At 37.5% G+C, this 13,949-nt stretch overlaps 1 protein-coding gene across 1 annotated transcript in view; it reads left to right on the forward strand.

The window, feature by feature from the left end:
• The first annotated feature begins 1,836 nt into the window (after window positions 1–1,836).
• PI15 (peptidase inhibitor 15) overlaps window positions 1,837–13,949 on the forward strand; it is a 34,638-nt gene continuing 22,525 nt past the window's right edge. Inside the window, exons 1-2 of the mRNA XM_034763152.1 lie at window positions 1,837–1,975; window positions 2,545–2,886. Of these exons, the coding sequence (XP_034619043.1) occupies window positions 2,614–2,886 (273 nt within the window). The 5' untranslated portion in view covers window positions 1,837–1,975; window positions 2,545–2,613. The remainder of the gene's footprint in view (window positions 1,976–2,544; window positions 2,887–13,949) is intronic.

A 13,949-nucleotide genomic window follows, 5' to 3' on the forward strand; every position in this document is an offset into this window, starting at 1 on the left:
GTGTTGATATTTTATAATGTTTGCTAATACATCATGTTTGTACAGCATCTAGCACAGTGGGGCTCTACTTCATTGTAGCCTTTAGCCACAATATAAATGTTAAGTAATAATGATACCAATCTAAAATGTGATTGCTTTACAAAATTAATCCTTTGAACTTCTTGATAGGTTGGGCCAGATTCTCAACTTGTGTAAATCATTGACAATTTACACTGAGTATCTGTCCTGTTATATTCAAACAAGGAGATGAGTTACTTATCAGTAATATACATAAATATGCACTTTATTTACATAGGGGAGAAAATTAAATGGAACAAATTATCCAATATCATACATGCAGAATATGCCGGTGTTCAAAATTTCTTGTTTCGTCATCCATATGAATATTTTGTGGGTACAATTTAGGCACCAGTGTTGGACAATTTGGGCATACATAATAACACTATTAGAATAATAATAATAATACACCTTATCCTTACATAACACCTTTAATTGCAAAGTGCATCAACAAAAGCCAGATATGTGAGTCTTACAACATGTCTGTGAAGGACTATTGTACATACGGCACAGAGAAATTAAATGACTTTATGTAGACCACACACACAGCTTCCAGATAGAGCCTAAAAGTCTTGGCTTCCAGTCCCATGAACTGACCATTGGATCACACTTCCTGGCTACAAATTCATGTAGTGAAATACTGCAAACTAGTGCACTAGCAAACTCAGTAAGTGATAATGTATGGTGTATAAACTAATGTTGAGTCCTCTTTTGAAAGTGTTTCCGTTCCCCATGTCCTGTGAATATTCCACATCTTGTTTATGACATCACAAAATACTTTGAGGGGCCTTGTCTTACAGAGTGCCCCAAATTTCCTACTCCAAGCAACTCGTTCAGCCTGAAATTGAATGTGCTCCAATCCCTAGCCCCCTAATATCTGACTGCTGGCTGCTAGCCACTGGCTGCTGCTGCTGTTACATTCTTCATGGCCTCAGTATTGTGCCCTCAGCTTTGCTGTATGAGTGGCTGAACCATTCTGTGCCTAAATAATTCCAATGTATATGCTATTAAATCTGAAACAGATGGTTCCCTGGCCCTCTCTCACTCTTAGTCATGCTGTTTCTGTAGTTTCTCAGAGGCAGACATTCAGGTAACTGACCTATTTGTTAGTTATAAGCTTTATTGATCCTTGCTTTGGAACTTGTAAGTGTAAGAGAGAGGGAGAGAGAAAGCCAGAGCAAAAGAGTGAGCGAGAAGGAGCAGGGCTTTGAGTGTCTGGTGCACTCCACAATGAATGAACTAAACACTTCTTTTATGCTGCTGCTTGCATGCTCTGTAAGCCCACTAGCATAGCTCAGTGAGAAACTACTCTTTAAAGATATTCCCATGGACTATTCTGAGCACTCACTTTGTATGTTGTCTGAGTTACCAGGTCACTACCTTATACCCAGTCATTGCCTATATAAATTGTATTGCTTGTTACTTGAATACTGTTGTTTTAAAACAAAACATATATACCTCCCATTATCACCATAAAATAGTATTAGGAAATCAAGATGAATTTAATCAAATGGGGGGGGGGGGAAACTGTAAGAGAAAAGGTAGGCAGTACTGATAAAAAAAGAGGTTTGTCTTTTGCTTCTTTGTTGTATAGCAGCTGTGGGTATGACACAATATCTTAACCACCTACATTAAAAAGATGCCACCCAATCATTGTGTGTTCTGTGCAAAACTCCTCCCCTCCCATTTTGGCTAGGAAGAGACTTAGAGACTGCCCTTTCTGGATCATACAGACTGTAATATATAAAAGCTGTTAGTAGCTCCTGTAGCCAGCAGCTTCAAAACTAGCAGACTTTTGTTCTTTGAGGGTTTGTAATAAGACACAATCCTCATTACAATGGTTCACACTACAGCATAAGAAAGAGCTGTATAAATTGGGATCACAGTATACTGTACTGATTTTTGGTATTACACAGAGGTAAGCCATTCAACTCAATAAGTTTGCTTTGCATGCATTTTTATTACTGTTCATCACATTTTGCTGGAGTAAGATTTGAATATTATTACTAAGATGTCCTATTTTCATGCTTTTTTTATGTTCTTTGCCTGTTTGTTTGTATGTGAGGCATTATCAGAGCCATGAGTGCAAGCAGTAAAAGACATGCCCTGGAATGTATTTTTCATCCCCAGTAAATAAAATTCTGTGAGATTCCTTGCAGTCTGCCCAGTTAGAACAAGGAGTATGGTGTGTAGTACAAATTGATGGTGTGTATTAGTACAGTCATTGTGCAAAAAGTGTATCTGTGATTATGGCAGTCCAGATATGATGGCACTTTATTTGACCTTAGTTTTTAAAAGTTCATATTAAGGTTCACTTTCATACACTGTGTTATGAAGGAATAGCTCTAGATTGCTTTGTATCAGAGATTTAACAAGTTGTGAAAGAAAAAAAACCTTTTGATCTTAGGGGGGAAAAAGGTTCCTTTTTTCTATCAAGCCATAAATTTGTGTATAGAATCACATCTTTTGACACCTTTTCTTCCACAGATCTGCCCTCTGCTCTCCTGTCTTAAAGCTGAGCAACCCTGTGGCCTATCTTCCTCCCTTGGCCCTAAAATGACAGTAATCTCTGCAATCAGTTGTGCCTTCTTATTTTTCATTCTCTGTGAAACAAGTGCAATAGCATTACCCAATTCCACTGACCTATTCCTCTCAAACAAAAATTTCACTGACATTGAAGCAGCTTTGGCAGCTCACTTGGACTCTGCAAAAATCCCCAAAGTCAGGCGGAAGCGGTACATTTCACAGAATGACATGATTGCCATCCTTGATTATCATAATCAAGTCAGAGGCAAAGTCTTTCCACCTGCTTCAAACATGGAGTATATGGTAAGTGGATTTTCGTTTACTTCTGAGGGGAATAACGTTTCATTAGATCTGCTGGAAAATGTAAGAGACTATAAATCAGTGATTTCATTTTCCAGAGCCAAGCCAACATTTTTTAGCTCAGTAGACAAATGATTTGTAACCATTGCATGGCTTTACTATAAAGTTTTTTTTTAACTGAAGTATTATAATGAATAATTAATAAGAGCTAAGAGCCAGATTGTGAACCCTTTACTCACCCTGGTGAACATTTACTCTCACAAGTAGTTCCAATAAAGTCAATGGGATTTGAGTCAGTAGGGTTACTCATGTGAGTCACTGCTCAGAGGGTAAGTAAGGGGTATACAATCTGCTTTTAAATAATTAGCATCTAAACCAAGTGGTTAAGATCCTAATTATTAATAGTTCCATTTCTGAATTACTAGGGAGAACACTAAGTTATAACACTGGTGTATTTAAAAAAAATGCATCCCATGAACATTGCTAGTCTCTTCCACATATATTATTTGCAGAGATTGATTTGTCAGGTGATCATGGTTTTTATTTTGCATGCATATTTTGTATTCATATAATGGTTTTATTTCTGTGTCAGATACAGTACTTGTTTAAAATGTTTCTCTAAACATGTTGGATTTACTCAGAAATCAGTGCGCATGATATCTCTACGTATTTTTCCCTTTATTGGCTGAAGTTCTTTCTGGGAAATATCTGTTCCTACAGTATGCTAACTGAACACATTAGTTATTTCCTCATTATGATTTAATGCTTTGTCATTGAAATAACTGCTCAGCCAGCGTATTTGTAATATGTGTTTCAACTTTCAATGCATGCATACTTTAGTACTCTAAAATTAAAAATAGGCCAGTTAAGCAGAAGTCCTTTTACTTACCAAGCAAGGAATTCACATCGTTTTTAAAGGGCAATCAAATTTTGTATATGGAGTATAATATTCACTTAAATATTCACACAGGAACATCTCAGATGACAACAGCTGGTTAACAGATTTAAGAAACATGACACCACTAACATGACATGCAGAAAAAGGGGTTGACAAACTCCTCCCCTTTAGTAGCTAATGACTAACAATTTGGACTTCTCTCTGTCACAGATGTTACCTAAATCTGGGTTTGATCATGCAACATGCTGAGTATCTCCCAAGGGCACCTCAGAGAGCTGAGTGTGCACCGAACCTTGCAGCATCAGGGCTTGTGTCTGTGATGGAGATTGAGTTTGAAGTTTGGTTAAGTGGAAAGGTCAAAGGCAGAAAAAAATAAGAAGGTCAAAAGTCAAGCTCAATCAGCCTTTTAATTACTGAATTCTGTGACTGATGGTTTCTATTGATTCTGTATAAATAAACTTCACTGTGATGTCTGGGAGAAGGGCCGTCTAGCCTCCCCCTCCCTTTGCCTTGTGTCTTTTGGAAATGTATGGTGCAATTGACTGCAATGGGACCAGCTGAAATTTGCTTCAAAAGCAATGTCAGGAAAAAAATTCATATCCTCAAGAGTTTTGTAAAAGAATAATTCACAAGACGAAAGTAAAGAAATTGTGAAGAGCAGGAAAGAGGAAGATGACTCCATTCATTTAATTTATTTGCATGAATTAACACCTCCCAGAAACTGCTAGGGCTTCATTACATATTATTGGGCTTTCTGCTGGGCTTCTGTGGTAACCTTTAGACCTGACAGGTTTGACAAAGAACCAAGATCCTGCCATTGGCAGTAGGGCTGAAATTCATGACAAGCTACGTTTTACTCCCTTTCTTGCCCTCCTCACTGTAGAATATCTTGCAATCAGCCATCCAGCAGGTGTATCTGTGCTGCTTTGAGCATCAGCCAGTTCAGTAGCAACCAAGACAAGAACTAGGCCTCCTCTGAAGCACTGCTTCCTGTTTTAATTAGTCAGCAAGGGTCACAATGGCAGTGATGTGTTCCATTGTTTCCTCCTTCAGAGTTCAGAGAACTTGGGCAAAAGGACTAGAGATTACAATTCAGTTAGATCTGCAAGTTGTAGCTCAAGGCACTACCAATAATTCACCTAGCTGTCCCTCACCCAAAAGCATTGTATTGGAGTCGCATCGAAAGCTTGGATTCCATCGTGAGTCCTCCATGTAATTTCTTCATGAAATTTCAGTATGTATAATTTCATCAGTAATGTGCTGCTGGGAACATCAGGTCTCTGTTACATTTATGAGGTTATGACACTCAATATCCATTCCCCCATATAATATTTGGGACATATTGTCATTGCCAACAGACCAAATGTATCATGCTGAACATTCACAGAATGATGTCATCCTACCCTGAGGCGTCTGCAAAAGGGCACAGCTAGTTGTGAAACTAGTCTTCCTAAATCATTGTCTTAGTCACCTTACAATGAGGAAAAAGCATGTCAGGTGCAGGAGAACTTTGAAGTAGCTGAGGATGCTGTTTCAGTGCATTGAGTAGACATCTTGTTAGGCAAGCTGAAAGAGGATCTTGTCATATAGTACATTAAAATAGGGATGGGAAAACTGGTTTGGAAAAAAAAAAAGAAATATGTTGTCTCGCCTTGTTTTTTTCCCCCCACTGTCCATGCAAATCACGTTTTGCTCTTTCCCCCTGATTGCATCCTTTTTTTCCCCTCAGAAATGCCTTATACTCTTACTCCTTTCCACTCCCTTCTATTGATAGAGTTTAGGATTTAGCACAGGAACCTGGACCCCATACTCCAATTCTTTGCCCCTCCCCCCATGCATGCTTGTCTCCTTTAACATCTGCTTCTGACCCCAAGTCTGTTCAGCCTCCCATGCAGTCTCTACATTTAGTAATATTTTGAGCCCATTGGGCATTATGCCATCTCCTGTGCTGAGACACCTGTTGTCTTAAATTCTTACGTTTACAGGGCTTCTTTTGGCTATACTACTGATATAAGGAAAGGCCAAGAATGCACAAGATTTGTATATGGTAGACAAATTGCTTATTGCCAGACCTCTTGAGATTCCATGACACATTTAATTTGATAGCCAAATTGATAAGAACAAGGGGATATATTTTTTATTGTTGCCACACATCAGTCTCAGACATATTATAAATGTGAAACACATTCTGGTCTTAACGTTTTTATTTGGATTTTGCATTGGCAAACTGGAGTTCCTCGCACTAAAGGTTTGAGTTATTTGACATTATTATTTGAGACCTGATTTTCCTCTGCTTATATGGGTTTTAAACAAGTGTAACTCCATTGATTTCAAAGGAGTTACTCTTGTTTTACACCAGGGAAAGCAAGAAAAGAATTAGACCTATTGTATTAAGCGATACCTGATGCAGAGTGTTAAAGAGAGAGCTAAGGTGTGTGATGTAATATTTTTTATTGGACCAACTTCTGTTGGTGACAGAGACAAGCTTTCAAGCTCCACAGAGCTGATTTTCAGGTCTATATAGCTCAATAGTTTGTCTCTTTCATCAACAGAAGTTGGTCCAATAAAATATATTTCCTCACCTACCTTGTCTCTCTCATATTCTGGGACCAACATGGCTATAGCAACACCGCAAACAGATGATTAAAATCAATTAATCTATTTGGCCCTAGTTTTGATTCTATAGGTAAACATACATTCCTTTGCTTAGGAAAGACCTGTTTAACAACTTTTTCCTACTCAGGGCTGTGTGCATTTGTAACAATATCATACAGGGGGAATTAATAACTTTGCCTAAAATGTTGCTACATGCATTTCACCATGATATTAATGACCAGCAAGTTACTAGTTTTCAACTGATACCTCACCCTGTGTGTATTTAGAAAGCATCTTCAAGTTCACCAAGAGCAGTAATAAGCTCACAAATTCATTTCAGAGAGGCCATAAGCATCCATTAGATGGTCATAACTTCCAAATACTATTAGTTGGATTAAAACTAGAGAGCTAAAGGTGAAAGTCTCTGTATAAACATTCCTAGCCATCCAGTTACTCTTGAAGTACACACTGGGTGGTGGATAGGTCAAATAGATTGAAGCAATTTTGCTTACCATTCCAAGCACATTAAAGAGGCTTATTTGACACCTGAAAGCCTTTCATCATAAAACAACAAAGTGAGTTTACTTGGTTTGTCCTCCAGCACTCTGGCACTGCTGATAAAAATGCCTTGCTGTTTATATACTTTGCCACATTAACATTATGCAACTAGTGCTGCTGCAGGTGTCAAGGTACTAGTTTCTTTTCGATGTTTTGTTTCTTGAGCTGTTTGCCTTTGCTCATGTGCATTGAAATCAACTATTCTGGTAAGAACTGTAGGATAAACTCCTTTAAGAGTCATATATAATGGGTTGGACAGGATCTCTTAGTCCATACAGTCTGCTCCAACCCCTTGCAGAACTGTCTTCTGCATTGAACACATATGGCTTGAACATAGTGATGATGTCTCAGTAACATCTCTTAGCAAATAATTTACCTTGGTATAACCTGTGAAATGTTTTTGGCCAAACACCATGAAATCAGAAAAAGAAATAGGGGCTACATTAGCATTAGAAATTTTTTCCAAATGTCTAACCTAAATATTTCCTTTAGAAGTTGAGATTACTCATTATATAAATGGTAAGTATTTTCCATGAAAATTTTCAAAGTAAATGGAAGAAATTTTATTCTCTGATTTTTTTTTTTTTTTTTTTTTTTTTAATGAAAAACCAAGAACCATCAGTTTTTGGTATATCAAAATTCGAAAAGTTTCAGGTTGGTCATATAAAAGGATAATTTTGAAAGAAACAAAATTTCCTTTAACATTTTTGTTCTTGAATAAAATACATTTCTCTCTGAAAATATTTCAGATGAAAGATTTCAACTGACTCTTCCTTCAGGCTCTTGGCAAATTATCAGTATGATCATCAGTTGGATAAAGTTAGATCCCCTTGGTACCTCTTCCTGAGTAAGATCATGCCAAGTAAAATGAGTCTTGGAGTAGGTTAGGAAAACACTGAATATTTTAAGGTTTGTAACTCTTTCACTTGACTTTCCCAAAAGATACACAAATAATAACATATGAAAGGAACTTATTACTATTAAATTTGTCAGCCTACTGCTTTTCTTTCTTTGCTTTTTACTGTTTTAAGGGCTGGTTCTAAAGATAAGAAGAAAAGCAGAGAACTGAAAGAAAACTATTTGGCCATTAGTGATGGGCAAACCTGAAACAGTTAGGAGTATAGGTTTGGACTGAATAGGTACCCAAAAATGTAGATATTTATATAAAACTTATCTATACCTCTTGAATCTGCAAACTGGCTTGAAGTCTCATGACAGCAGGCTTTTTGTGAGATTTCTAAGACATCTGATTCTGGTCATGCTGGGAATGAATACCATAGAAGTGACCCTCTTGTAGGGTTGTCAGTTTTGGTTGGACATATTTCTGGAAGTTTCATCACATGACATAATCTTTAATTAAAGATTAATCTTTAATTCCTGGAGACTCCAGGACAATCCTGGAGGGCTGGCAACCCTTCCTCCTTGTAGTATTTCAGCATTTCTGCTTACCAGAAGTTCAGAGCTGTGTTATATATTTTAAAATGCTAACCGTCTTTGAAACTCAGAACAATTTCCCTTTGGGTTATTTTATGTGAACCTGTTTGTTCATATTTATTTGCAATAATATCCAAAAGAGAACTACATCTTACAGGTGGCCTTGTGTGATAAATCAGGATTTTTTCTTTGCAAAGTGGACTTTTTGAATTTCTATCTACATTTTCAAATTTGTGCTGCACATATTAAGGCAGGATTTAGACACACACTAGGCACTAATTAGTTACAGTATGCATAGTAACATTTCTAACAGGTGGTAGCTGAGAGCAAAGAAACTATTCTTATTCTTAGAGAGAGTCAGCCTTGAATCTAAATGATCTCACAGCCCAAATAAATATATAAAGCTTGCCAAATCTGTCTATATAAATTCCAATGAGCTCATATGTTTTCATCACACAGTATGTACTGAAAGAATAAGGGAGAAGAGAGGAGGCATTTTCAATCACCCTGCTAAAAAGGCATGCAAGCAGAAGGAATGGTGGTTGTTTTATTAAGCTTAGGGCCAAATACTGGGGGGGTCCTACATGTCCACAAAATACCTGAAAACATTTAAAAAGCTACAGGTCCACTGTACAGAGGGGCCAGCAGAGAAGCTGTGCAGGGAAATTCTGCATCTCTCTGCATAATGTGGTAGGTCTCCATAGAGGGTACCAGCATGGCCAGTTGGGATCTGTACACTGAGTGAATCACCTTGGACAAAGCCCTTCATAATGGGACAGCAGCAGGCCACTTTTGCTATTCCTCCCCATGATTACATGTGTAGCTGTACTCTAGCTGTACAGACAACACGTGACAGATTTGCAGTCGCATTGCTTAATGCACCACAGGAAGGCACTCAGATGCTACAGTGATGAGCATGGTATGAGAACCTATATAAGAACAAAACAGACAGCCTGGCCAATTGAGGCCAGGATTTCATTCCTCAGTCATCCCATTTCCCCCTCCCATTCCCCATTTTTTTTTTTTTTTTTTGTCACAGAGAGGTCTTTTTGCAAAGGATTTTCTCCTTCTCTAGGCTTTAACTTTTTATGAAGAAGTATTTCTGATCTGCACAGCCAGTTGAATAAATAAGAAAAAATGTATGTATTGTGAGAAATAAAATGGGAAGTTCGATGTAAAAATTTAATGGTTTTGATGGACCATCAGTAAAAGTAGGGTCTTACCTGCCATTTTCTCTTTGGGCCATCGTGGTGGTTTGGTTTTTGTTTGTTAACTGAAAAGAAAAATCCATCAGCAGCCATGAATATAATCTAAATGAGGACACAAATATAAAAGGAATGTGCATGTTAATAACCAAGAGGATGTTGCTTATATTTGCATGACAATATGGCTATGTCAACACTTAAATTACTATAGCACCATAGACATTCACTACAGCAACAGGAAGGGTTCTTCTGTTGCTGTAGTTAGTCCATTTCCCCAAGAGTTGGTAAGCTCTTGGAAGAATTTTTCCGTTGACCTAGCACTGTCTATGCTGGGGGTTAGGTCAACTTTACAACATTGCTCAGGGGTGCGGGTTTTTCACAACCCTGAGCAACGTAGCTGGGTCAGCCTAATTTCTTAGGGTACAAATGGCCTCACAATTACTTATCTCCACATTTTATTTGCGATCTGATGCTGTAAGTATGCATGTGCAAGTAAGGTTTCAGGTATGTATACAACTACACATGAAAGACTCTCTACTCCAAAGTTTACATTGAAGTGAAATATTTAAATTGTCAAATTAAAATATCTCTATTTAGGCAAGTTTATTATCTGTACAAGGAACGATTAAGAGCTCATACCAACATGGGACCAGCATCAAAACAGGGGGAAGTGTGGCTAAACTCTGTACTTTTCCCATAAACCTAAGATCTTCCCAGTATTCCAGAGTAGCTGAATGTGTCTCCTAAAATGATCATCAGCTTAATATTAATGTCATTTAAATCATTATCATTATCTTTCAGAGTTAACATCCTATTAATATGAATTGGCCAGTTAAGGTACCTGTCGATTAGCAGATTCAGGAAGACAGCACTACACTTACTCATGTTGATAACATTTTATTTGTGATTATAAGGGCTAGAAACTTAAATGTTTTAAATGAAAGCACAAATTATGCAGAAATATATGGGCACATGAGAGAAGTGCCGATACTATCACGGAATACCTTGCCTGATTTGTTCCTTTCCACATGATACCCTCTTACCTTTCCAGCACCTCCTGCTGCCCCTGACAACCTTCTCCCCTTTGTAGGAGAGAAGAATTCTGTACCTCCTCTCTTCCCTTTTCACACATCATAGTAAGGGAGCATTGAGATATAAACATTGGGCCTGCTCAAAAATTTTCCATCAAAACTTTTTTTCCAACAGACAAATGGGTTTTCAACTAAAGGAAATTATTTCACTGAAAGTGACTGATTTCCTTGAAAAAAAATTTTTTTTTTCTCAGAAAACCAAAACCAAAATTATTTTATTTATGGATCTTGAGTCTGACTTCTCACAAACTCAGAATTCTGAGGCCCATTTATATATTTGCTGGAATACTTGGTTGCATTCAATCACCAAAATCAGTAATTCTTTCTAAAATATCACTTCTACACAATAGACATAGTTAAAGAGCTGGCTTAAAAACACCATTTCAACTATAAATAGGTATTATTGGTTTAAGGAACTATTCATTGTCTCAAAAATAGGGAATACTGCCAGAATCAATGCTATTTTACTGTCCTGTAAAAAGCTAAAAGAAGTTTTTCTAACAGCACCTACTGTAGTCCACTTTCAGAGTAAGCCACTAAAAAGAAGATTGTAACAACACTCCTAAGCATAAGAAATATAGTAAACTGTTGACAGACTTTGCTGGTGTACTTGGAATAAAGTAGCAATTTCTTTCCCCGGGGGGAAAAAAAATCACAACACGTCTTGTAGAATTTAAAAGTCAGATCATAAATCTCAGTGGGTATGGGGCAATATGGGTGGTTAAAATTATGCATCTTCTTTTCTTTGTTTATCTGACAATGCATTAAAGAGATGTGGTAGAAAATTACTTCATTAGTGAGTGATTGATTTATGGAGTGGCTATGGATTTTTCCTCTGGAACAAGATTATCCAGTGATGGAATTTTGATAATTTTTCATGACAGGGAGGAAACAATCACTTGTGTCAGTAGAAATAGAGTCAAATAAATATACTCTAGTATAACATTTAAAAGCAATATTTGCACATACACACAGAGGTGTGGGATTGCCTGTTTATTTTCTTCAAGTTGAGAGTGGTGTCTTCCATGCATCAGTCTGAGGTTCAAAGTTCTCTACCATTTTTCCCTTTTGACTTGTGTTAGGCTATCAGACTGTTAGGCTGAATGCAGCTGCCTCCAGAACTGGTCAGTACCATTCTAAGCTGCCTAGAGAAGTTGATGGGGAGTGATGTGAAGAGCCCTATGCTTCTTCCAGTGCTATCCAGGGACTGAGGTCTATATATCAACTCCAGCTCCTCTGGAGCTGTGACTGGGACTAAACCAATGCTCACACATGGGCACTTCTATTACAGACCCTTCAATCTGCACAGATTTTAAGCTTCCATTAACTATACATAGAGTGTGTGTGTATTTCTAGCCCTTCTAGTTACAAAAGTCTTCAGGATGTCTTGATGCTGTGTGGTTCATGAGCCACCAGGAATTCCAAAAACAGACAAATTGAAACAACAGTTCTGAAAGGAATTGCTCCATATAGTTTAATGGGATGCTAACTCTGACATCTGACAGTGGCAGTTTAAACATCAGTATGGTTTGCATATTGTATTGCTGAGAGCATTTAAGCTGAAATATTTAGCTGTCCTTGTTAACTCTACCTGACCCCACTTTTCCATGATGACTGAATATAATGAGGGAATACAATCATGGACTTCATTTTGCCCCCACTGAAGTTGCCATTGATATCAATGGGTGCTGAATTAGACCCTCCTTTGAAATGGGAGTAGATTAAGTGCACTCCCAAACTGTTAGTGTGCATCAGCAGGATCCACATGGATAATTAGTGCATGTGAGGTTAGCACCGGGTAGATTCACTCCCCAGCTTGCCAAAAAATAAATATTCACGTAGACAAGCCCTAGATGAATGCTTAACTTTTAATCCAGTGATAAATGCATAATGTGTCATTTCAAGATAGGTTACAGTGGGACCTTAGCCTGCTCTACACCGAAACCAGTAAGTACTCCTCCAAAAAAGCAAACCTAAAAAAAGAGGTGACATTAATTCTATTGAAATTGAGTATTCAGACAGCAGGCACTCAATGAATGCAAAAGAAAACTGCTGTAGTGTATCTACAGAGTGAAAATTGTATGTGGTCTCATCATGCTAATAAAATCTGAGTCATTAAAGTTTGATATATCCCAATAGCATGCTCAGAAAAATGGAGAATGTTGATTTTTAAATTTGTTTTGTTTTAGTCAGTCTAATTTAATCTTGACATTGCACATTCATCATCCACAAATGCCCTTAGGAAAGCTTGCATGTTCAAACTGTCCTGAACAGCTGCTGCCAAGTGCAATAGTGTATTTAAGAATAAGCACATTCAATATTTTAGTTCACTAATAAAACAGAAGTAATTTTGTTTAGAGACCATTTTAAAAGGTGCAGTTTGCTCTTGAGAAATTACCAAGAAATAAATACAATATAGCTAGAAATTGAAACATATGTATAGTATAATTCAGCAGCCCTTTAGCAAGCTTGCATTAGATTTTGTGAAAGCAATGGTGATGGAGGACTTTTGACTGCTGACAGCCCCAGCAAAGTTAGAAAATACATTGTTTTTCCTTGTCTCAAAGATATTTGTTTCACAGTGTGACAGGATGCTGTTAACAGCTACAAATTGGGCACTATGGAAGCTATAGTGGAACCTCAGAGTTACAAACACCTCAGGAATGGAGGTTGTTTGTTAGCAAACTATATTGAAAAATCCTTATGAAAGAGTCCTAGTTTCACTTCTCACAGTTCATTCATTATTAGCAGTATGTTTTACACTTTCCTCTGCTGTTTGCTGTACTTGATGGGAATGATAAGATTTACTGTACTTCTTGCTTGAAGAGAGTTAAAAAAAACAGGGATGAAATTCTGGCCTCACTAAAGCCAGGAGTAAAAGTCCCATTGATTTCAGCAAGGTTAGGATTTCATCCATGAATTTCAACTAACATGTAGAAACCTCCCTGGTTTGGTTCATGAGGCCATTACCTCTCAACAGTCAAATCCCTTTGGAGAAATCACTTCCACTGTACCTCCTACAAGAAACTGTCTAACTATTATTGGCAAATGGCAAAAATATCGGGCAAGACTGCATTGCAGCTATGCTCATTTATATCATCTGAGGATCTGACTGATAATATTTGTTTAAAAGTGTACTATCATGACATGACCATTCATCACCTGGACCCCTTTACTAAATGCTGGTGCTATTTTCCCTACCTTTTGTCTTTGTCTTAGATTGCAAGCTCTTCAGTGCAAGAATTATGCCTTATTTTATGTTTCACAACTGCTAGCAACTTGCAC

This window comes from Trachemys scripta, chromosome 2, assembly GCF_013100865.1.
Source record: "Trachemys scripta elegans isolate TJP31775 chromosome 2, CAS_Tse_1.0, whole genome shotgun sequence".
In the NCBI taxonomy this organism is placed as follows: domain Eukaryota; kingdom Metazoa; phylum Chordata; order Testudines; family Emydidae; genus Trachemys; species Trachemys scripta.